General features: G+C 43.0%; 1 protein-coding gene across 2 annotated transcripts in view; it reads left to right on the top strand.

The window, feature by feature from the left end:
- BICC1 (BicC family RNA binding protein 1) overlaps positions 1–25,590 on the top strand; it is a 284,322-nt gene that overhangs the window by 55,564 nt on the left and 203,168 nt on the right. For both annotated transcript variants that reach the window (XM_020998232.2, XM_020998233.2), the window contains exon 2: positions 19,524–19,570. In XM_020998232.2, the coding sequence (XP_020853891.1) occupies positions 19,524–19,570 (47 nt within the window). The remainder of the gene's footprint in view (positions 1–19,523; positions 19,571–25,590) is intronic.

The raw sequence follows: 25,590 nt of genomic DNA on the forward strand, positions 1-25,590 counted from the left end.
GCCCAGGGTCACACAACTAGTAAGTGTCAAGTGTCTGAGGCTGGATTTGAACTCAGGTCCTACTGACTCCAGGGCCAGTGCTCTATCCACTGCGCCACCTAGCTGCCCTAGAGTCCACTTTTGACATGGTCAGTGTGACCTTGGGCAAGTCACTTCTCTCCTCTCTAAACTGAGACATTTGTGTGCTCATTGGCCTCAGAAGTCTCTTCCCAGTGTTGATCTATGATTCTGTGATCACCTCCTCCCAGAGGGAGGCTTTCCTGATCTTCCCAATTAGTGTTCCCACCCTCCCCATATTATCTATATTTCATGTTCTGTTTATTATTTCCACGTGGCAGCAGGGAGGGATATAATTGTTGGAAATAGCCAGTGGGCTCCATGGATGTTCTCCTGAAGTTGAGAGAAAGTGAGAAAGGCCCCCATCTTGTTGAGTGAGGATGTAGGCAACAGTGAGGGGGAGAATGGAAGGGATGAGGAGGTGTGCTGCTGTTTCTCTCGATAGAATATAAGGTCCAAGAGGGCAGGGGCTGTTTTTCACTTTGTTTACCCAAGTGCCTTGCACACAGTCAGTGCCTGCTCCTAGAATGAATGAATGCATGAATCTTGCTTAAGGCCTGCTTGGGTACATCTCTATTTCTGTAATGAAGGAAACAACTCCCACTGGCCTGCTATTATTGGCCTGCCACTCACAGGAGTGGTGCGAGATACGTTGCAGTGTCCTGGGTTTTGGTGAGTGTGAGTTGGGGCTCGAATTCCCCATACCCTTTGTGCTGCGGGGGTGGGCACAAAGCAGCTGCTGCTGGGAGAGAGCACCAGCTCATCTGCCTGGGTTCAGGCTGTGATTAGGAAGAATATTAAAGTAGCAGCTACTGGTGGAAAAGGACCAGGTGTCCTGAGACTGGTCTCTCTCGAGGCTGTGGATGCAGAGGGCTCCCAGGCAAGGTGAGAGTCCGTGTTCTTGTGCTGAGACAGGACAGATGCACTGGTTTGGACTTTGTTCTTATGTTTGCGTGTTCTGTGGATACAAGCTGTTCATTCGGGCATTGTGTCTGTGAGGGTGCATTCTGTAAGGATTTACCCAAAGGTTCCTTGCAGTCCCTGGCTGTGCTCTCAAACCAGCCTCGGAGCACTGAGAAGTTAAAGGCCTTGCTGAGGGTCACACAGCCAGCATGAGTTAGAGGCGAGACTCGAACCTGGATCTTCCTGGCTCCAAAGCCAACCCATCCTGCCTCTTAGGATCATGGGGGGATCATAGACTTAGAACTAGAAGGTGCCTTAGAGGTCATTTATCTCTCCTCTCCCACCTGAGGAAACAGATGCAGGAAAGTCCAGTGTCTCAGACATTCCGAATCCAAATCAGACCCTTTCCCACGATTCCCTTGCCCAGACTTTTTGTGTCTCATTTTTTATTGTCAGAATGTGGTAAACAGCGACATTGCCATTTGGTTTATTGGTAATGTTAACTCTTCTGGCATCATGGTGTGCTAGGATTCTTGTGACCCTTTGGTGTCATTGGGAGAGTGTTGGCCTCGGGTATGTAGTTTGATTATTGGACACTCCGTTGGATTGTCATCAGTTTGATGTGAGTCTTCCCTCTGAGAATGTGGGCTCGAACACATAGATTCCTTCTTATCCTGTGTGACTCTTGCCCGAGTCTTTCCCATACATTGTCTAGGTCAGGGGCCAAACTGTCTATCTGCTATTTCTCGCTCCGGCTGTGTCATCAGCCCACCTTCTTTCTAATCCTACATTTCCTGGATCGTAGCTTTTCTACCAATTAATATGTGGAAATTATAGTTGCGGCTTCTTTGGGTGTGTCTCTTCGTCACCATTTGGCTCACTTTGTGGCATTATGTGACTGTCAGCCGCATTGTGTTATCGGGAACATACTGAAGTTACAATCATGGCTTTTCGGTTTTGATTTTGGGGTACGGCTTAGGGTCATCGAAAGTGATACATAGCTTTGTTGTTTGTCTGAAAAAGATGTACTGAATTCCCTAATTCAGTGGGCTTCACCATCCAGAAGCATGTCACAGTTGGGATGCTAGGCTTTGTCGTCCATCTGGTGATTTCTGATGTGGACTGTCAAGCTCTCTCGCCGGTCATAGATTCGGCTGAGTTCCTTTAGTATTCAAGGACTTGACTCAGTCAGCACAATGCCCTCTGTAAGTAGCCACATCTGGAGAGACCTCACCATCTGCAGGGAATCCCTCTTGGGTTTGGATTCTGTGTAATTAAACTAAGCCTTTAATGAAAATAAAATCATATACAACGGAGCTCTTTTGGTGAAGTCCACAAAAGCTGCCTTGCTAACTTAATATTGTCTTTTGTGTGTGTGTCATTTCTTTACTTCTGTATTATGGTTTTAAGGTTCTGTTTCTTCAGATGCTTTTCAAGAAGCGATGGTGAATTGTTTCATGTCTTCTTTCTGAGTGGTAGATGCTAACACTGACTTTTGGGGCCATTAGTAACACACAATGAAAGGGGGATGGGTTGTGGAAACCTGGTGAGTTATTCACCCCACGGGTGAACCAAAATTGGTTCATGGGAGCCACGGAGAAGAGTCAAAAGTTGGGCTGCAAGTTTCTGTGGTTGGTGGGGCTGTCTTTCTTCGAATCAGGAGCATCACCCATGAGGTGAAACTCTCTGAGGCAGCCTGGACTCCCACATGGAAGCCCCCCAGCTTCTCTGGTCCTGAGGAGGGTTGAGAAATTTAGCACATTTAGAACCTAGAACAGGGTTGATTGTGAAGCTATTGAAGGGATTCCTTACTAAAAAATGAGTATTGTTCTGTTCAACTCAAAAAAGCGTGAATTTGAGAGATGGGCAGTGAATTTCAGCTTAGTTAGCTCATGGAAACAGGTTGCTTTATCAAGGATCCTAGTTAGAAGTGGGGATTGAGAGAGAATTGGATGGCCAGCCCAAGATGACCACATGGAGCCAGTGGATTTGAAAGGCTTTATTAATGTGCTCTTGGGTTCCAGCGGTGTGTGCTAAAGTTTAGAATGCCTCCGTGTCTTCTCATGGTGTCTGAGCACATAATGTATTTAACATTTTAAACCTACAACATTAACACAATATTAGCATTGGCAGAAACTTTGTTTGAGTTGGGGATTCTTTTCAAATTATTTGTTAGCAGCCTAATATGTTATACCTTTGAAGGCCATGAACAGGTCTCCCAATGCCCTGCAGAGTGGATTGGTACAACTGGATTAAACAACTCACAAGGGACCAAATCTTTTGAACCTTTTTTTTTTTTTGACAAAGCTAGAAGAAAACAGATATTGGTTTTTTGAACTAACATTTTGCTGATTCTCCTTGTTTTCATATTGATGTCATTTCAGAATCTGTCTGTCCCATATCACCCCCACCTCCCCAGCAAGTCTTCCCTTAAAAAAAAAAAGTTACACAAGAAAAACCAACAGTTGACTATCCTTGACAGAGGATGCCACAGTCTATACCCTCATGGTCCCTTAAATCTCCTAAGAAAGGAAGGAGTTGTATTTCCTCCCCTCTTCTCTGGAGCCAGGATTGGGCATTAGAACGATACAGTGTCTGGCTCCCTTTTTTGTGTGCTTTTCGTTTATCTGATTATTGTTGTCATTGGGTATGTGGTTCTAGTTGTTCCCGCTGCATCTGTTCATATAAGTCTTGCTGTGTTCTTCTCAATTCCTTATATTCTGTTTCCTGTGGCACAATAACATTTGGTTACATTCATATTCTACTAATTATCTAACCCTTCCCTAGCTCATGGGCACTCACTCACTTTGTTTCCAGTCATTTTTCACAACCACAAAGGGTGCTTCTACGAGTATGTTGGTCTATATGTCTTTAACCTTCTTAAGGTATATACTTCACTGGCAGCTAGGTAGAATAATGGATAGATCCCTAGACTTGGAGTCAGGAAGGCTTGAATTCAAATCCTGCTTCAGATCCTTATTAATGGTGTAACCCTGGGCCAGTCACTTAGTTTGTGTCAGCCTCGGTTTCTTCATCTGTAAAATGGGAATAAGAATAGCACCTACTTTAGTGTTGTTGTAAAGATCCCAATAAATATCATATGTCATTTGTGAACCTTGAGGAGACATACAGCTGCTGTTCTTATTCTTACCTCTGGGTCTAGAGCTGTTAATACTATACTTTCTTACTTCCAGATCACTTTGTGGAATTGTTTAGACCACTCTACAACTCCACCAAGAGGGCTTTTATTTGCTGGGCATCTTCCCACAGTCCCTCCAACACCAGCCACTTCTTTCTTTTGTCATCTTTTCCAGTTTGCTGGGTGTGAAGTGAAACCCAGAGTTGTTTTATATTTCATTTCTCTTATTATTAGTGATTCAGAGTAATCTTTCATATGGTTGTAATCTTATTTAAAGCAAAACAACAGCCCAGGATTAATAAATTCTCAACCCTGTCAACTCTTGTAAGCCCAGATTTGAATTTGAATTTACCTCTGGGACTTGTTATATAAGAAGGAATGGGACCTGAAAGCAAGTTGGTTGACTTGACCAGAATGTCTGGTAATCAGCTGGATGCAGATTCCATTGACGTATGCTAGAGGTCATTGGTCTAAGAAGGAAAGCTTCTTTGCCAGACCAATAAATTTGAAGGTCAAATAAATTCTTAGGCAGAGTTTGAAGTAGGGAACAATGTAGCTCCCAAGCACCCAAATTTCCTGGATGACCCATTCTGAATGTTGATGGCAGTCAGTATCTTTTTTTTTTTTTCCCCAGTGGTTTGGTCTAATGGATGCTCATGCTTTTTTTGGCTCTTGGTGGACCTGTGTGAGGCAAGGCTTCCTCTGTTCTAATAGTATCTTTTCCCATGTTAGTTAGGGTTCCTCTCCCATTCCCCAATTTAAAATTAGCTAAGGGTTAATCTCTTTTTCTGGGAGGGGTCAGCAGATTATAGGGTCAAAATTTTGGCTCAGGAAGAGACCTGTGGAAAGCTCTGTATGTAGTCCTGTCTCTGTACTGAATTAAGTGACTTCCACGGTCACACAGAGAGTAGGTGGCAGAACCAGGCTTTGTCCTAAGTTCTTTGTCTCCTGATCCATAGCTCTTTCTGCTCTGCCCTGCTCTGAGTTCTGGGTTCTAGCTCCATATGAAGCAGCTGTCAAAATGCTGGAACATCGCCTTTGTTGATCTTACTGATATTAGCCCTTCCGATAAGGGGTTTGACATAGGAGGAAATAGAAGCAAATTGTTTAAAAAGAGGTTTGGGGTGATTTGAGCATTTCAATGCTCTGTGCTGTTCTTGGCCCTGGTTACTGTGGATAATCAAGAGTTATTAGCCCTGTGTGTCTGGCATTTTCACAGTGCTGGCTTGCTGTGCCTTTTGGATATGGTAAATCCCGGCTCAGCCTGTTATTCCAACCTGGGTTTGACATAATAATCATAATTCACATGAATTTGGCCCTTGATGGTTTACAGTGAGGCTGTGCAGTTTGCTGGATAAAGACTAGGCTTGGAATCAGGAGGAGCTGAGTTCAAATTCCACCTGATACTAGCTCTGTGACCCTTGATAAGTCATTCAACTTCTGTGTGTCTCAGACAGCTTAGTGACTGTTTTGTCTTTGTGATGCAGGTTAGACATTTGATAGATATTTACTGATTAATCTCCTTAGTCACAGTACAGTTTTTCTGCTTTCATAGAAAGATTTTCCACACTGAGAATTCCTTACTAACAGAAATCACAGATGGTTTTATAGTCAAGTACTATGGCTTACAAAGTGCTCTTAGAGACATTATCTCTATATTACACTTAAGACATAGTGGTCCAATTTTTGAAAAGTAGTTGAAAATAATTTTTTTTATCTGGACCTGTCATTGTGTGGGATTGTCCCTGTGTGAATACTGCCTCCATCAATACAGATTGACAACCCCTTCATAACTTAGAACCATAGATTTAGAACTGGAAGGAACCTTAGCAATCATCTAGGGCAGTGGATAGAGTGACAGGGCCTGGAATCAGGAAGACCTGAGTTCAGATCCAGCTTCAGACACTTGGTAGGCTGTGTGACCCTGGGCAAGTTACTGTTTGCCTCAGTTTCCTCTTCTGTAAAATGAGTAGCAGAAGGAGATGCCAAACCCCTCCAGTATCCTTGCCAAGAAAACCCCAAATGGGATCATGAAGTGTTGGACATGACTGAAAATGACTGAACAACAACAGTCCAAGTCTCTCATTCTGTAGAAATTATATGGAAGAAAATCAAGCCTATAGAAGCTTTAAGTCACACAGGTTAGAAAGTGTCAGAGGTGGGATTTGAAACCAGGTCCTGGACATGAACTCCAAATCCAGCCCTCTTTCCACTAGGACCCATGGCCTCCCAGAAGTATTGACAGCTTAACACTTGCCAGGAGTCACTCAGCTCGTGGGTATAGGGGTAGGACCTGACCCTAGGTCTTCTACCTAACTCCCACTTTACCAACCTGCCTCTCTCATAGGATGGATCGACTTCTTAAGTGTCCTCAGTTGTCTCTAGGGTACAAGGGAGTATCTCCTTTTCACCCCATCACAGCCTACCTTATGTCATGTTTTATGTGTGCACTTGTATCTCCGCATTGATCAGTCTGGGATAACCTATGTATTTAGTGCCTGCACACTGCTAAACTCTGAAAGAGATGCAGAGGTCGGAGAAAACTCTCCCAACCTACCAAGATCTTACAGAATAATGTAGGGGGACATACCCATATGTAGATTAAAAACATAGTACAGTATTACAGGGTAAGTATCAGAGAGTAGCAGAACCAAGTGCAAAGTGAAGTTCAGTGGAGAAGATTGTTACTGGCTGGAAGTCAGTGAAGACTATCTGGAGGAAGTGGCTTTTGAGGTAGAATTTAAAGGGAGGGTAGAAGTTCAATGGGCACAGAAGGAAAAGCAAAGTCTTCTAGACATAGCAAACAAACTGTTTGTTAGAGTAGCAAAGAGCAGCCCAGTTTGGCAGGAACATAGAAATGGAGCAATATGAAATGAGTCTGAAAGGCTCCTGTACAATATTGGACAGCCTTGAATGCCAGGCACAGTGGGTCGCATTTTACCCAATAAGTGGAAGGGAGCCACTGAAGATTTTTGTCTAAAGGAGTAACATGATCTAACATTTGTAGTGGCATTGTGAAGGATAGATTGGAATGGTGGAGCTTGGAAGACCTGTTAGGAGACTATTGCAGTAATTAAAAACCTGGTAATGAAGACCTATATGGTACCAGTGAGAATTAAGGGGAGGGCATTGAGACCCAGAGAGTTTGAACTTGTCCAAAATCACACAGCTAATGAGGTGATGGCAGAGCCACGATTTGAAACAGTTCTGTGACTTGTGATATGAAAGATATTGTGGAGGTGTAATTGGCAGGAATTGGTAATTGACAGGGACTGGTAATTGACAGGGATTGATAATGGACAGGGACTGATAATTGATAGGGACTGGTAATTGATAGGGACTGGTAATTGACAGGGACTAGTAATTGGCAGGAATTGGTAATTGGCAGAAATTGGTAATTGACAAGAATTGGTAATTGACAGGATTGGCAATTGACAGGAATTGGTTAGGCAGAAGGAAAATGAACAGATAACTCCAAGGCTTTGGATGAGGTGACCTAGTAAGTGATGGTGCCATGGGTTGATATAGTGATGTCAGAAGGATGAGCTAGTTCAAGGGGGCTGTTGAGAAGCTGAATTTTTTTGCGTGAGTTGGAGACCTTTCTGAGACTTTCTGTAAACAGTTGGGGATAGGAATTCAGAAGAGAGATCAGGACTGGCGGTAGAAGGTTGGTAGTCATCAGCATAGGGACTAAAGCTTGGGTGATGAATGAGATGGTGAAACTAGAGGATGTATGGAGAGAAGAGGGACTGGGAAGAGATGCTCGATTGAAAGATTATAAACATCTGGAGGCCAGGAATTCTGTCTTTTATTTTTTCATTCCCGGTGGTTGCCCTAGCGCCTTCCATATAGTAGGCACTTCATAACTGTCAAGGTGAATTAAGCTGATGCTCATTATCTATGTGACCTTCAGCCTATCAAATCACCTCCTTTAGCCTCAACTTCCTTATCTGTAAAATGAAGGGGGTGGCCCATCTGGACTCTGAGGTCAAAGGAGGACATTGGATTAGATGCTTTCTGAGATCCTTGTGGAGCTATGACCCTCTGATCTATAGTCAGATATTGATTCCCATGAATTCCCAAGGCGGTGGTAGAGGGTATCTCAACCTAGAAGAGCAAAATCAGGTGGATGGAATTTAAAAAGTATGATCTCTCTGCAAAAATCTCTTTGGGGCTCCTCTATCTTGATGGTTTTAATTCTTAGAGGAGTTAGCTGCCTTGTGGTTTTTTTTTGTTTGTTTTGTGAGGCACTTGGGGTTAAGTGACTTACCCAAGTCACACAGCTAGTAAGTGTTATGTGTCTGAGGCCATATTTGAACTCAGGTCCTCCTGACTCCAGGGCCTGTGCTCTATCTACTGTGCTACCTAGCTGCTCCTGCCTTGTGTTTTTGAATGGACCACGGTTGACCCCACTTGTGGTTTCCTTCCTGAAAGTTATTAGTGACTGTTCTGCATTTAATAAACCCTTTTTTCATCCATCCATTCTAATGATGCATGTAAAGGCTGAGCTGGGTTAAAATCTTGATTCTGCTACTCTTTGCCTATGTGATCTTGGGCAAATTGGCTGGGCAAATTCCTCTCTATAAGCCCCACTTTTCAAATGAGGGGGTTACACTAGATGACATCTAAGGCTTCCTCTAGCTCCAGATCTGTGAGCTCATGAACAGAAGTAGAATGTCTCTGTGGAAGTAGTGGGGTTTCTACTTACTACCCAGAGATCTTCCAGGAAAGATTGGATGCCCACTTATTTGAGTATTTTGTAGAAAAGTTTCTGCTTCAGGTACAGATTGTATTAGATGTCCTCTGAGGTCCCTCCTTCTTCGGGAGGCAGTGTGTAACAGTGGTTAGATCTCTTGACTTGGAATCGGGAGGTCCTGATTTTGATCCTGACTCAGACACTTTGGTAAGTTGTAGCCCCTCTCAGCCCCATTTTCCTCATCTGTAAAAGGGGGAGGATTTGGATTTGACCTCTGAGGTTCTTTCTAGCTCAAAATCTCTGATTCTGTGGCCTTTCCAACTCTGAGATTTTAAGCTTCTGTGAAGATGAACTTCATCTTTTCCTCGGTCAGTATTCAGTCTTAGGTGTTGTTTTCAAGAGAAGTTACTGGATTTAATTAACTTTTCTCCCCATTAGTGGTGTATTAATAACAATGCTTTTTAGTAAATTAAATTCTCCAAGTCTTTTTGAGTGCTCTGGACCAGGCTGTCTGGGAAGTTCTCGGGAAATAGTTAATGGAGAGGGAAACGTGTGACATTTCTTTTGGGGGGAGGTAGAGATATATGGATTAAATCAGTAAAACATGTGACTGCTTTGAATTCTGAGTGGAAAATCTTTTTAGAAGCAGACTACTCAAATCATTACCTTTATCATCTGGCCACCCTTGGGGAACACTGCAAACCCATTGCTTTCATATGGCCAGACATCTTCGAGGTGGGCTGTGCCATGCCGTGCACAAAAACGTCAGGAGGCAAAGCCTTCCTGCCTCCTGGCAGACCTGAAGTATCTTCTGTCAGGACTGAGCGTTTTAGAGCTGGAAGGACCTGAGCAGGCAGCTGGTTCATCTCTTGCCTTCATTTTATAGGTGAAGAAATGGGGTCCCAGAGAGTAAGGGAAACATCATTTTTTGCACCTGGTTTTTCATCATTTAGTATTCAGTTTTCCCTTCCATTGGACAAGATCCATGATTTCATCAGTGTAGGGGATTCCCAGTGTGGAAAAACCCTCCACCCATACAGATGAACAACTCCTTCAGTAATGTAAAGTCTCAGAGAGTTGTTTGGAGGTGCCAGAGTTTAGTAGGGCCATGACCACACACAGAAGCAGGACCTGAATCCAGGTCTTTCTGGCCACTGATGTCATATGGACTCCCCCAGGATCCTGTAGGGGAGTGGAGATTAGGGAAAACACCATGTAGCTGCTAGTTTTATTCAATAAGCATTTGTTAAGCACCTACTATGTGTCAGACACTATACTTGGTACTGGGGCTCATAGGATCCACAGTTGGAGGAAAATGAAGATACTGAGGTCCTGGGAGTTTAAGTCACTTGTCCAAGGCTTGTGAAGTGGAATCTGAACACAGGTTCTCTGGCTCTAGCCAATGTTCCTTTCATTGTACCATGATGCATGGAATAGTCACTTAGAGTGTAGTGGGGGAGGAGGGGGAGGGGAAACAACACGCATACCAGTGGTCTGGTGGAAGGAACACTTGCTGTGGAGTCAGAGGACCTGGGTTCAAATCCTATCTTTGATGCTGACTGTGTGACCTTGGACAAGTCTCTTACCTTCTCCGGGTCTCAGTTTTTTCACCTGTAGAATGATAGAGTTGGGCTAGATGGCCTGTGAGGTTCATTCCAGCTTTAGCTACATGATCCTGTAAGTAAATACAGTGTATACTTAAAATAGAAAGACAAAGTAATCCTGTCGCCTTGATTTTCAGTGTCAGTCATACTGAAGGAGATGGTCATTGATCGTGCTCTTTGAATATGTTTTGTCGTAAAAGAAAACAACTAGAATCCAAAGGACATTTAAGCACAAGTTTCCATGTGACCTCAGAAGAATGGCCAGTTCAGCCTTTTTTCTTAATTCAATAATTCACCAAACTCACTGTGCCACTGGCGGCGAGGAGGGGATGTAATGGTTTACACCTGTTTTAACTTCTTGCTGTTTTTATTGGCCAGGTTCTTCACAATCCCATAATTCTCATGAAGGAAAAATATGAAATGAAATATGGTGCAGGGTTGGAGGAGTGACAATAAACATTAAAAACTGAATTATTCACTGTAAGATCTCAAATGCTTATCCAGCAGATTCGGACAGCCATGTTTCGGTAGTATTGAAGTGATTTATTGCTGGAATCAGAGGGATAGGACGACTGCTTTTATTGGCAAGGGTGGCCTGTGGTCCTTCCATTTGAGCTATGCAGTTTTAGACCATCAGAACCTCCCTTCCAAAGCTGAGACAGGCAGACAGCAAAAACACCCACCCCATTGTAGCATGGGTCATGTAGACATGGGATGAGATGGATGAGAAACCAGCCATCAATGAGATGGGAAGCCTGGCATGGCTGGCTGTAGTCTGCTAAACAGAGAAAACTCTGGGCCATAGGATACAATCTGACTTCAGGTCAGGAAGTATTATGGCTTCAAGTAAGGGCTGGCTCCGAAACAGGCAACGTTTCTCCCTCCAAACACAATGAAAAACAAAACCCTTTGACTAAATGATACTATCATACTATCATATTTTCCCTTGCAATCTAACTCATTGCCATCTGGCCTGACTTACATGGCCTTGCTTTTGAACATTCCTGGCTACCTAGAAGCTTCCAGCTCCATTTCTTACCTTGTCTCCTCAGTGCCTAGCACTGTGCCTGCCACACAGTCAATTCTTAATAAATGTTTGATCAATTGAATGGAACATTGATCAGGAGACGGGAAATACTTAACCTTTTTTCTTCAGTGACTAAAGGACCTTGTTGTTGGGTGGCTCAGTGGAATCCAGAGCTACTTAAATCTGGATGTGGCTTAGTGGCAGGTTCACTGCCTGCTTCTGTCACTTTATTAGCCTTTAGACTTTTAAAGTCCATTCGAGCTAGAAATCTGTACTCCTACATAGTTTTCATTTGGGACCCAGGCCTAGAGATCCTGAGAATTAGATTCTAGTTCTCATTTTGTCTTTAACTTACCAAGTGATCTTGTACAAATCACTTCACCTTCTACAGGAAGCTTTTCCTAGCCTTCTCAATTTTTTTTTTCTGTTATTTTCTGTTTATCCAGTATGTAGCTTGCTTTGTACATAGTGGTTTGCTTTTTGTCTCCTCCATTAGATTATAAGCCCCTTGAAGGCAAGGGCTGTCTTTTGCCTCTTTTTGCATCCCCAGTGCTTAGCACAGGGCTTTAGGCACTTAATAAAAGTTGATTTGACAGATAAAATGAAGATTAATATTAAGTTCCCCTAAGTAAAAGATCTCCAGCTAGATGGTAACTTGGAAGACATTTAACCCCAGGCCCAGCACTATTGTGCAGATGAGGAAACTGGTATGCAAAGGGGATCTGGTAGTTTTCTGCTAGATAGTAGTAAGTAGCAAAGTTGGGTTTCTAACCTAAGATTAAATTGATTTAATTCAGCAAGCATACATGCCAGGCAATACAATCCTAATCCTAATAATAAGTAATAATAACACTAATTTGTGCAGTGCTTCATAGTTTACGAAGTGTTTTGCAAATGTCTCATTTTATCTTCACAATAACCCTGGAAAGTAGGTGCTATTATTATCTCCATTTTATAGATGAGGAGACTGATGCAGAGATTAAGTGACTTGCCCAGAGTCTCACAACCAATAAGTGTCTGATGCTGGATTTGATTCAGGTCTTTCTGACTCCTGGTCTGGTGCTCTGTGGCATCCCCTACCTGTGATAAGCAGGAGGCCCTCAAAACCAAAAATGAAATGGTTGCTCCCTCCTGGCGCTTCCATTCTACCAGGAGGGAAACACGTTCATAGATAAGTGAATACAAAATGTTGGAAAATAATGGAAAGTAATTTCAAGAAGGAGACAGTGTTAATAACCAGAGGGATGTAGGGGATGGCATCTGAGCTATGTCTTGAAGGAAACCAGGGATTCTTAGAGGTGATAATGAGAAGACAGTGCATTGTAGGCATAAAAGAGACAGCCTTGGCATAGGTGCAGAGATCAGAGATAGCATGTGTTTGAGGAATAATTAGCAAACCACTTTGGAAAAGAAGAGCACGTGGCCTCTAAAGCTCCTACTTTCAAAGCCTGTGATAAGTAGGGAACGTGGTCTAATGTAAAGGATATTGGTTCTGGCATTGTAGGGTCTGGCTTCAGTTCCCACTCTGATACTTCCTGTGTGATCTGTGTTAACCATCCTAGACTACATCCTGGAGTACATGGCCTCTGAGGCTTTGGATTTCCAAATAGCCTGTATTCCCTGGATAGGACTCTGCTCGCAGTGATTCTGAGACTCGGTGTTTACCATCCACCCAGCTCTGAAGGGCAGAGGTTGCTGGGGAGGTGCAGATCATCTCCTTGTGAAGTCCCTGGGTTGGAGGAGCTGGGCAGAGCTGGGGGGTCAGGAGGGACTTGTGGCTGGCCTCGTGGCTGTTCCACTTAAGCTACCGATGCTCAGGTCAGGATGCTACTCAGGCTGGCAGCTGCTTCCCTTGATCCTCAGTGGCCACTCACTCACCCTATTCCACCTGAGTGGTTCAGCTGGTGACAGCTTGTGGCTGCTACCTCAGAACTGTGACTCAGGGAAGCCAGCTAAGGAGAGGGGCAGTGATGGTAGGGAGGGTGCCCCAGGCCTCTCTGGGAGTTAGGAGATAGACAGTCAATTTAGTACACACTAATTAAGTACCTGTTATGTGACCAGGCCTGAGCCAGGTGCTAAGACCTCTGGGAAAGAAGTTCATTTTCTAAACGGTCCATTTGTTTCTGGGCTTGGGAATTGAATGACTTTTAGTTTTGATTAGCTTTGCATTTCTCTCAGATGTTTAGGAGAGGAGAGGCCATGAGGTGTTGTGAGTGGATAGAAGACCAGTCTTGCTTCTGAGCACTACTTAGGGTAGGAACCTGGGCTAGGCACTTGATCTCTCTCTATTCTAATCAATCAACAAACATTTATTAAGCACCTACTCTAGGCCAGGCACTAGGCTGGGTGCTAAGAATACAAAGACAAAATTGAGGTACAATTATCCCTTCTACATAGCAACTCTCTCCATTGCTGATTTGATACCTTAGGGGATTAGCATAAGAAATTATTGTAAATGGGAACTTTTGGGAGTTTTGCAGAAGCCATGGACTAAGGCCAGCAGATGACACAGAAAAAGTTTAGAAGCTCAGAAATGCATAAAATATATGTATAGTGTTGTATAACATCAACATATTTTATCTTTTAATACCATAAATATATGCAATTTCTTTTTTAAAGTTAAAATAAGTAAAAAGTTAAAGTTTGCAAAAAGAATGTGAAAGCAGACGACACACAAAGGCTAGAAATATAGAGATATCTTCAAAAGTTTAGTGACTCAACACCCCACAAAAGAAAAACAAATTCAGACATTTTGATATGAAGGGAGGACCCAAAAATTTACATGGATTTTCCAAATCAAAGGGGTGCTCTATTCTAATACCATGCCACCACTCCCCCTTCCCCCTTCCTGCAATGTGGAAGGGATAATTGTAGTCCCTGCTGTCAGGAAGCATACATTCTAATGGAACAGATAACACAAAAATGTATGTAGGTGGATGCAAAGTTCATCTGTATCAGATTCCAGGTAACCTTGGAAGGCTGGCAGTAGCAGCTGGGGGAGCCAGCAGCTGTCTAAGATGAATGTCCTAGATGCTTCACTCTTCTGCACTGGGGGAGGTAATTTTTGCAACAGGAGTTTCCTATGCTGGTGAAATCAAAAGTCCAGTCTGCCCTTCACTCCTCTCATTCAGACTATCACAATCCCCCAATTTTAGTAATACTGTGAATTACTTTTATCTGTGTTTCATTTATTCTACCAGATTGTAAACTCCCTAAGGGCAGGGGCTGTGTTTTTAACCAAAATTTTATATTTCCTCCAGGGCTGAACAAAAAGCCTGCAATTATGCACGGTAGGGACCTGTAAAGGTTTCTTGAATGAATGTTTGTTGACTGGATGGCTGGCCTTACTTGTAAAGAACTTTCTATGTAAAGGGTAGGTAGGGAAAGTGCCTAAAGAACCAAAATCTTCCAGAGAGGACAAAAGGGAAGGTGAGAGAAGTGCTAAGGGGAGGGCCAGGCTGAGTCGGGGAAGGGAGGAGAGCAGTTCTAGAGGATGGCATCGTCTCATTGGACCTCAAAGGATGGGAGGGAATAACATATGACCATCGTGGGAGTGAGAAGCTGTGGAGGAGGGAACCTAAATCTGGCTCCATGATGCTTGATTAATTCTTTGGTTTGCAAGTCCCTTTCTCTCTTGGGGCCTTAAGTTTCCTCTTTTGTAAAACAAAGGGTTTGGACTAGAGGGTCCCCAGCCCCAACTTTCCATGAGCCAATGATCTTATGGATATCACAGGGCTTCTAAAATGCTGAGTTATGATTATAAGTGACCATGTCACTTAGAAAGTGACTTGAGGCAGAATGGCTCTGGCTTCTGGATCAATTTTAGACTTTCTCTTTCTAAGTAATAATTGGCATAATGGTATTCACTGAAATCTACACTGTGTCCCAAAAGTCTTGATGCAACCTTATGCTTTAATAGCACGTTAGGATTTGGAAAGTGCTTGCTTCATGGTAACTCGGTGATTCAAGCACTGTTTTCCCATTCTATAGATGAGGAAACTGAGGCTCAATTCAGGGAGTCACATGGTCTCATAGCTAGTTAAGGGCTGGAGCTCAAACTCAATCCCAGGCTTCTTGCCTCCAAGTCCAGCGCTCTTAATGCCACACCTGGCTGCATCTCCCTAGTCTGAGGCCCAAGGGGAAGGACTGGAGACTGAACGTTTTGTCTACATTGTCCTGACGGCAGTCAAGCTGTTCACCTCAGCACGCTGAGGAACCACTCATGAAGGAGAGCTGTGTTTTGTTTCCAAGTCCTCTCTTTTATTTGCTGGGGACACTTTGGGGAGCTTGTGCCAGTGCTGATCTTGGAATTAGCGAGGCCTAGGCCCAGATCCTACCTAAGACACATTTATCTGTGATGTTACCAGAAGCAAGCTAACCTCAGTTTCCTAATATATAAAATGGGGATGATAGTTGTTGTTCTCACCTCCCAGGGCTGCTGTGAAGTTCAGAAGAGAGAATGTCTATAAAGCACCTTCCATACTTGAGAGTGTGATAACCAGTAAATGCTGGTTATTATCATAATGATAACCTTATCATTAATTTGTTCTCAGCTAGTTTAGTAGAGCTCAGATAGAAATGAGGGATAAGCTACTGTCCTTGTTACTCTGCAGTTCAATGTTTTGCAGGCTATTGACCTTTCTTTTTCTTATTTGCTTGTGACCCAGAAATGTTTGGCCCAGAGGGCAGTCAGCTCAGCTTCATCAGAATTTGGACACCTCCCGTCCAGGGCTTTAGAAGCCCTTTAGAATGGCCCCTTGGCTGTTTTTGGGTTTGGTGGTGATGGAGGATGGAGCCTGTCTTGGAGCTGTTCAAGTTACCCAAGGACAGGAGTGTGCCGGGATTAGAAGCCTGGGCACCTTACTCTGATTCTAAGTGGCTCATAGGGAAGGAAAGAAAACAGAGAACAAGCATGTATTTAGGGCTGCTATGTGCCAGGCTTTGTGCTAAGTGCTGAGGATACAAACAGAAATAAAAGACAGCCCCTGCCCTCAAGGAGTATATGTTCTAATGGGAAAGACAATCTACAGAAAGGGAGCTAAAGAGCTGGGGGAGGCTACTTTCTTGGGTGAATGAGTCTTTTCTAATAATTATAAATGGAAATTTAAAATGGAGATAGGGATCAAGCTTGTGATTTCATTGGGATAGGGTACACCAAAGAAGGAAACTCTCCTTACCAATGCAGGTTAGTAATTCTTCTGTATTGTCTAGTTTTAGAGAGTTGCCTAGATCACTGAAAGGTTAAGTGACATGTCCAGGGTCACACACACAGTGTGTGCCTGTGGCAGAACTAAATGAAATTTAGGTTGACAGATGAAACTCCTTCTGGAGAAGTATCTTAGGCTTGAGTCTTGGAGGCACCTGGGTTCTAGGGTTCCATATGTCGAAGGGACTTCTAGGACCACCAAATCTAACCCTCTCATTTTACAGGTGAGGAGACTGAGACCTCTGGAGGTTAAGGGACTTGCCCAATGTCACAAGGTGTTAATCATCAGAGATAGAGTGTAGTCCAGGGGAAAGTCACACAGGTCCCAACTCCCAGAGCCAGGGTTCACATCTTGTGTTTCTGACTTCCCCAATGGGCACGTAAAGGACACCTCTGAGACCTTGCCTAGCTCAAGTTTGGAGAATGAGGAGTTCCAGCTTCACAATCAAGTGATGTTTCTCTCATTCACTTCTCTGGGCCTCAGTTTCCTCATCTGTAAGATGAATGGTTTAGACTAGATGCCCTCTGAGATCCCATCCAGTTTCATATCTAGATTTTTTCATTTTCTGTTCCCCTGAGGTGGGAATCCCCTTCCTGAGTTACACAGCATCTATTTGTACTTAAATTCTTATGTTAGACTTGTTTTCCCACCTGGCACATGGGAGCATACTGGTGTGTGTTTCAGACTTTATGTGTGTGTGTGTGTGTGTGTGTTTGTGTGTGTATAGATAGATGGATGGAGGGAGGGATAGGGTCTGGCTTCTCTGTATGACTGGTATGGGATGCCAGTCTGGCCCACATGAATCTCACTTTCTCTTTTTTCTCTTCTCCTTGTCTATACCGGCTCCCCTCTTTTCAGCTTTCAGAGAATCCCCACTGGGGCTTGCCTCAGGAGGGGCCAGACAAGGCAGGTAGTCTGAGCTTTTCTGCTCTGGCCAAGCTGACGCCATCACTTCTTAATTTCTGCTCTCTTGCTCAGATCTTGGTAGGTTTTCCCCCATCCCAAGGGCTCCCTTGTGTCCTATTGACACACTAGAGAAAAGTCAATTAAGACTTTCATTCTCAGTCAGTAGAGGCCAAAGTCTTGGGTTCTGTCCAAATATACCAACATTTAGATCTATCAGTTTGTAGTATTTGAAGGAACATAGAGGTTGAGGACTTCTTGCCTGACCTCATTTGGCAGTTGAGGAAACTAAAATTAAGATTAGTCATTGGTACTGATTAGTGACAGAAAGAGCAATTTCAGTTCAATATCAGAATCTTAGCGTTGGAAGGAATCTGAGAATCATAAATTGAGACGCTGGAAGATAGCTCAGAGGCCATCTTGTTCAATCCTCCTATTTTACTGACAACAATGTTGAGGCCAAGAACTTGCCCAAAGTCAGGCAGGTGATGGAGGCAGGCCTTCAGAGACCATCTGCCTTAGCTCCTCCCTGCCCAGTTGCACCACAACTAACAAATGGCGGTCCACATCTTTTGTTTTCACATCACCCACATTTCCCATTGTGTCTCTTCCCTTGACCCCTTTCCTGAGAGCCATCCTTTTGTTATGAAAGAATAAAAAAAGAGGGAAAACATTTAGCAAAATGAACTCACACCTTGAAAAATGTTGACATTACATGAAGTTACGTGACATTACATGCCCATCGTTTCTCACTTTTGTTAAGAAGTGGGAGAAGGCACCTTCTTATAGCTCTTCTTTGGTCATGATAGTTGTGTGGTATTCACTTTTAATCATTTCAATAGTCAGTAAGCATTTAGTAAGTAATTACTATATGTTAGGCATCATGCTAAGTCTTGGGGATGCAAATAGGAGCAAAAATACAGTCCCTGCCCTCAAGGAGCTTACACTATAATGGGGGAGAGAGAGAAGACAACACCCAAAAGGAAGTTGATGAAGGTGAAGCCAGGGAGACAGAAGCAGAGTTAGGAGAGGAGAGGAATGAAGGGTGACCAGCAATGGGGTCTTTCCTCCAAAGGGAGGTTTGGGGCGAGTGCACTAATGGGAGAAGGGATGTTCTGAACTGAAAAGGCAAGGGAAGGGGGCAGAAAGGGAGGGGGAGCAGGGGAGGGGAGGGAAGAGAATTGGAAGTTCCAGGGTAAGAAGGCAGTGAGGAGTCAGGGTGAATTCTGGAGAGTCCTGAGCAGAGCCTGCTCTGGCTCTGGCTGAGGGCTTAGGTCCAGATGGTTAGGAGCTGCAGCTGTTGGAGGAGATGATGGTGTCCTTGGCACAGGTCCAGAGCTTGTGCTGGCTAATAAGGGTGTTTTATTGTTGTCCATAATTATCTGCTTTAATAGTTATAGTTGATTGTTTTGATATTTATACTTGTTTTTGAGGTCAGTCTCATCCCTGTATATAAACAGATTTGTGAGACCCTTGGTAAAGACAGAAATAAAATATTGTAAGATGGACCCCAAATGGAAGTCAATGAATTGTAATTAATAATAATAATAGTAATAAATACATTTAGGTAACATTCTGAAGTTTGTAAAGCACCTTGCATATTTGCAAACCTTATTTGATTCTCACAACAATCCTGTGAGGTAGGGGCTATAAGCATTATGTTGCAGATGAGGAAATTGAGTATCAGACTGGTTAATGTCTTCCAGAGTCATACAGTTCAGTGTGAGAGGCAGGATTTGAACTCGGGTCTCCTTGGCTCCATGTCCAGAATTCTATCCATTACATTCCTTAGCTGCCTTTGTAGGGGACAAACATTAATAGGTCGATTTAAAAAAAGAAATTATTGGTTCTGCTTCTGGGAGCCAAGATGGCGGAGTAAGAAATAAGATGCTCTCACCCTCCCTTACTGACCTCTGAAAGTCCAGAAAATATCACCCCAGGAAAAAAAGAAATTATTTAAAATGTATTTATTCCTTTGTGTTTACAGCTGCTGCTGAAGGAAAAGGCAAGAGTGGAGAAGACTTTTTCCAAAAGGTAAGACAATGTTTCTCTGTCATTTTGGCAGAGGGGGGCTAGCATGCAGCCAGTCACTTTTTCCTGGAAGAGACATTCTGAACGAACCTCTATGAAATGAATTTCTCTATTTCTGATCCTCACCCTGTGTTCAGAATTGACTTCTGTTATAATGTAAGAAGGATGTTCTGAGAGGAGCCAGCTAGGGCAGAGGCCACAATAACTAGGTAATCAGCGTCATTAGAGGGAGAGAGATCCCCTAGCCTAGCTCAGCTCTGGACTGCCCTGGTCTGTTGGGTCAGTCCCTTAAGTAAGCCTGCTCCTTGCCCCTGTTGGCTTGATGGGAGGGGACAAAGACAGTGTGGGTGAATCCTCTCTCCACCCCTACCACTTGGGTCATAGGGAGAGAGGCATTGGGCCAGGGGTGGGGAAGCTTCGGCCACTTGAGTTCCCCACCCCTGCACTAGGCCATTGAGGGGACTTTCACCGACATGGCAGATTAAACCATCAAACTCAAAATTCTTTAGTTGAGTCGTTTTTTTTTTTTTAACATTTTTATTTAGAGTTTTGAGTTCCACATTCTCTCCTTCCCTTTCTCCCTCCCCTCCCCCCTCCCTGCGATGGTAAGCAGATATAGATTATACATGTGCACTTGTGTAAAACATTTCCACATTAGTCACTTTGTGCAAGAAGACTGATAAAAGAAAAAAAAGAAAGAAAAAAAGGGAAAATTTTAGCTGTGTCTTGAGGACATTTTGCCTTATTCCTTCCCTACTGACTTAATTACTACTTAATTCCTCTTTTAGGGCCAAAAACAACACTTGGTGGTGGTTCCTATTAATTGGATATTTTGAGACTATTTTGGGTGATGGAGCTTCTCAATTACACATGTAAATTAGGAATGTAAAGTACCTTTCCTGAAGCCCTAGTGTTGGGGTAGATGAGTTGATACTTTTGCCTCTTCTGTTGACATTGGGGGGAAAATCGCTTTCAAATGAGGAGGCAGGACTTGGGTACCTTTAAGGTTAAGTCCAACTCTAGATCTGTGATCCGGTATGACTCTGGACAAGTCACTTCACTTTTCTAGCACTCAGTTTCTACCTTTATAAAATGAGAGAGTTGGTCTAGATTAGAGGTGAGGCTTGAACCAGATTGAAATGTATTTGGGAAATGTTTAACAAAATAAATCAAAATACCTTTTGTTGTTCAGTTATTTCAGTCATGTCTGCCTCTTTGTGACCCTATTTGGGGTTTTCTTGGCAAAGATACTGGAGTAGTTTACCATTTCCTTCTCCAGTTCATTTTATAGAGGAGGAAACTGAGGCAAGCAGGATTAAGTGACTTCCCCAGGATCACACAGCTAATAAGTGTCTGAGGCCAGATTTGAACTCAGGAAAATGAGTCTTCCTGACTCTATGCCCATGTTCTATGCAGTATGGTGCCACCTAGTTGCCCTAAAAAATATATTACCACATAGATGGTGTTAATTTGTGCTTTCCTAAGTCAATATGAAGCCTTCAGGGATCCATTTCTGTTCTAGATGACCCCAAGTCCATTATCTTCTAATTCTAGGACAGTCTTTCTCCTCCATTTCCTCATAACCTGTATACAACTTTTTTTCTTACTGGACATTTCATATTAAGGCTGAATTTAGGAGCTAGGGGTCAGTATTAGCAACTTGCAGTCAAAGGGTCCTTGACCTTGATCCCTTTGATCACAGCCAAATCTGCTTTTACCAATTCATTTGGTAAACTTACATCCAGCCTTCCGCTTTCCATATGAAACTGAAAAGAGTGTTACTTCATTCGGACAGCAGGATGTTATCCAGCCTAGAATTATTGATGTTAACCTGATTTTTAAGAACTAGTCCAGTGTAAAATATTAATCAAAAAAGTAAAGAATCCTCAGCTTTATAAAACAAACTGACTGCTGGTATCCCTGCACTCCCCTCAGAAATGACTTTGGATCTAGTATATATTTGCCTGTTGTGCTTGCTTCCCCTTACCCCAGTAGAATGTAATCTCCTTGAGAAGCAAAGACTGTTGAATTTTGTCTTTCTATCCCCAGTGCTCAACTTTGCATCTGGTACATAGTAGGCACTTAATAAGTGATTGTTGAATATATTGGAGATTGAGCCAGTCCCATTTTATGGGAAAAGCCAAAGGAAATTTGTGTCTTTGCCTTTACTTGGCTCATCCATGTCCATGGAAGGTTGCAGTGTGACCTGGTGGGGTAGCAGATATGGCTGGGAAGAACTAGCTGCATGGTGATGTCCCAGCAACTCATCCATGGCAAAAGGGAGATCTGGAATGGATGCCTCACAAGGTTGAGGGGAGGTGGCAAGAGGCTTGGTCTCAGAGAGTGATGGATGTAGAATGTAAGAGATGTCTTCTCTGTGCTGAAAGGTTCATAGATTGTTGGAACTAGAGGGGACCTTAAAGGGGACCCTCTAGCCTAAACCTATTGTTTTAGAAATTTCACTTAACAAACACTTAATCAATCATTGGATATTTATGAAGTGCCAGTGATATACTAGGCACTATGCCAGGAATACAAAGAAAAAAGGAACTATCATCCTTGTCCTCATGGAGCTTACATTCTATAGGGGGAAAAGAACATGTGCACATGTAAGTAAATATAAAATGTGTATGAAATCAACACAAGGTCATTAAGTGTCTACTGTGGACAAGGCAAAGGGCTATGTGTTGAAGATACAATGGCAAATGGGGAAATTGAGGAGGAAAATGACTGTCCTAAGGTTATACAACTAATTAGTGGTGGCATCAAAGACCGGAAGCCAGGGTTCCTAACTGCCAGTCTGGGCCTTTTTTGTACCGTCTCTAATTAAAATGAGTTCCTCTAAATTGGGATTCTCCTAGGAGATGGAATATTTCTTCCTCCTTAAATTTTGATTTGTCTCCCAGGAGCCCCTGGAGGTTATGGAATTTTTATTACCAATTCCAGATATTCCAGTAACTAATCTTCCTTCTGGAAAATATTGGCCACAACTTTTTCTTAGCTGAATGAGAGAAGAGGGTCGTAGCTTCATTTTCTGATCCGTTTCACCTTTTTAAGTTTTCTTAAAAAATCCCTTATCGTCAATGGGGTGTTACTGAGAAGACGGAGGCAGAGGAGTGGCCTGAATAAGGGGCAGAGAAAAATGGATAAGAGAAAAGCGAAGGCCATCTGACTAATTATAGGAAAATTCTAGTGTTTTAGGCAAAGGAGAATTTTATGTACATCTTTTTGGAAATTGACCAACCTTTGTGTTTCTTCTCATTAGTCCTACAGCCCATTTCATTTCTGTTTGTTGGCTTAGATCGTGCTGCAGGAGACTGAGAGGAGGGGAAGGGAAGGAGAAGAGGGAAAAAGTAGAAGTATGATTGGATAGGCCAACAAGGGCAAAGACCCATCCAGGGAACCAACTGGCATCCACTATGGATTAGATAAAAATGGTGGAAAAATATTAGAAGACCCCAAAGTCGTGTTGTCTGCTGTGTTTTAGAGGGCTTTTACATCCTTGGACCTTCTAAGCAAAGAAGTACGGCATGTTCTCAATCATTCAGAAATGGTTTTTCCAGACCTTTGGTGTCCCTATTTCCTGCTTGCATTTTGTCCTCTTCCCTGTTCATCAGCATTACCTTCTGAGGGCAGGGTGGTCCTCGCAGTGTGTTTCCTAGTTGCATTCATTTAATTGAACTCCTTGGGTGCTATGATGGAGAGGAGAGTCCCTTTAGCCTGCCTCTGGGAGCTTTGGACTCCGTAGCTGATGCTGATTTTCATTGTGTTGCTAAGATTTTAAGATAGTTTACATCGGATGAGTCAGAAATCCATGGGCTGAAATGCCAAACATTTCAGTGGAGGTACACAGGGATTTTTAGTTCATGCTGGACACATGTTGCCTGTATTATGGCTTGAGGCCGAGCCTTGACTTCAGCTGAGCTCACCCATTGACTGATGTCCAACATATATTTGGGAAGTCGTCAGTTCTCCACTGAGGTGGATAATGTCGACCTTAGCCATACTGCCTTGGAGAATGATAGAATGAAAGCTGTGTTTGGAGTCAGGAGAGAGAGATAGAAAGAGAGCGAGAGAGACAGACACAGACAGAGAGAGAGAGGGAAACACAGACACACAGACACACACACACACACACATAGAGACAGAGAGACAGAAAGACAGACAGACCGACTTGGGTTTATAGCCTGCTAACTGTGGGACCATCAGCAAGTCAAGTGCTATCTCTAAGCCTCAGCATCTTCACATGTAGCATGGGGATGGCAGTTCCTCCAGTGTCCACAATTCTGGGTTGTTGTGAGATTCCAATGAAATACAAACAGTGTTTCTCAAATGCTAAATTGTTATATTGATGTCAAGCATAGTAATGATAATTATCATTCTCCTTAACAGTAGTAATATAATTATGTCAGCATGAAGAATGTTAACATGGTCTGACTAATATTCCTGGTAGGCATTTCATGTATTGTTTTAATCCTTAGTTGGTTATTTAGGTTAAGCTAGTGATCCTGGGCATTGTCTTCCTATAAGTCAGCCCTGAAGGATTAAATTTATTTGCTTTATATACATACATTTGTTTCACATACATACATTGAAGTGTCAAAATAAATTTTAGAGACAGCTGAAGTTACACCCTGCTAAAAGCTGCCATGTGTAATAATTGGTCATGTATGTATTGGCTCCAGTGCTTCTAGGATATAAATATCCATGTATAACATGTGCACGGATTATGTGTGAACACTTTTTTTGGGGTGAGTGGGGCATTTTCAATCAGTGATTTTACTAATACGAGCAATTCCCAGTCAGAAGCATTTTTTTTTCACCAGTGTAGATTGGCAGCTCCTGTAATTTATAGTGTTAATAGAGTTGCCTGGGGCAGTGAAAGGTTAAGTGATTGACTCGTGGCCACACAGCAGTTAGAGGCAAGGCAAATGGGTAATGCCTCCAAGACTTCCCTCCTATATACTAGACCATGCTGCTTCTCAGTAAATAGACATGTGTTTACACCTGTATCTATAGACCTGTTTCTTAAGAATTAGAATTGTTATTAATATAAATATAGATTATGAACTCCCCCAATTTCAGTCGATCCAAAAGCATTTATTAAGCACCTACTCTGTGCTAGGTGCTGGGGATGCAAACACAAAGAATGAGTTACCTGTTGAAACTCATCAGCAATAAAGAATCCTTACCTAGATTACTGGGTTTGACTACTACAGCTGATAATATTAAGAACTAGCTCTTATATAGCACATTAAAGTTTGCACAGATACTATAGTCTTGTGAAGTAGATGTTATTATCCTCGTGTTACAAATAAAGAAACTGAGGCTGAGGGGAACTGATTTGCCCAGGGTCATACAGCTAGGAAGTGTCCCAGATGGGATTCAATTTCAGTTTTCTTGTCTCCAAGTCTAGTATTTGATAAAGTATGTTACCTAGATACCCTGTAGTAGCTCAGTGATGCCCAGCCCATCCCAGCCTCTAAGGTCTGTAGCCCACAGATGGCCCTAGTAGAATGGAAACCCCTTGATTGCAGGGGTTGTCCCCCTTTTGCATTTTGCAGTGGTTAGAACACCGGCCCTGGAGGAAGGAGGACCTGAGTTCAAATCTGGACTCAGACATGTAACACCTCCTAGCTGTGTGACTCTGGCAAGTCACTTAACCCCAATTGCCTCACTGAAAAAAAAATTGTACATGGAGTCATTTGTGTCAGGCATTGCATTAAGTGCTGGGGATACAAAGAAAAGCAAAAACAGTTCCTGCCCTCAAGGAGCTTACATTCTAATAGTCAAGACAACATATAAATACATGCAAGGTATATAGAGAGTAGATGAAGGTAATCCAAAAGGGGAAGGCTTTAGCCCCTGGAGGATCTGGAAAGGCCTTCTGCCCAAGGTGAGATTTGAGTCGTGTTGAGGGAAACCAGGAGGTAGCAGTAACAGATCAAAGTGCTATATGCATGGGAATCAGTCAAAGCCAAAGCAGGATGGACAGAGTTTTGTGATATATGTCTGTGAATTCT

The sequence above is a fragment of the Phascolarctos cinereus genome, unplaced genomic scaffold (genome assembly GCF_003287225.1).
Source record: "Phascolarctos cinereus isolate Bilbo 61053 unplaced genomic scaffold, phaCin_HiC Scaffold_3;HRSCAF=262, whole genome shotgun sequence".
NCBI classification, from domain to species: Eukaryota; Metazoa; Chordata; class Mammalia; order Diprotodontia; family Phascolarctidae; genus Phascolarctos; species Phascolarctos cinereus.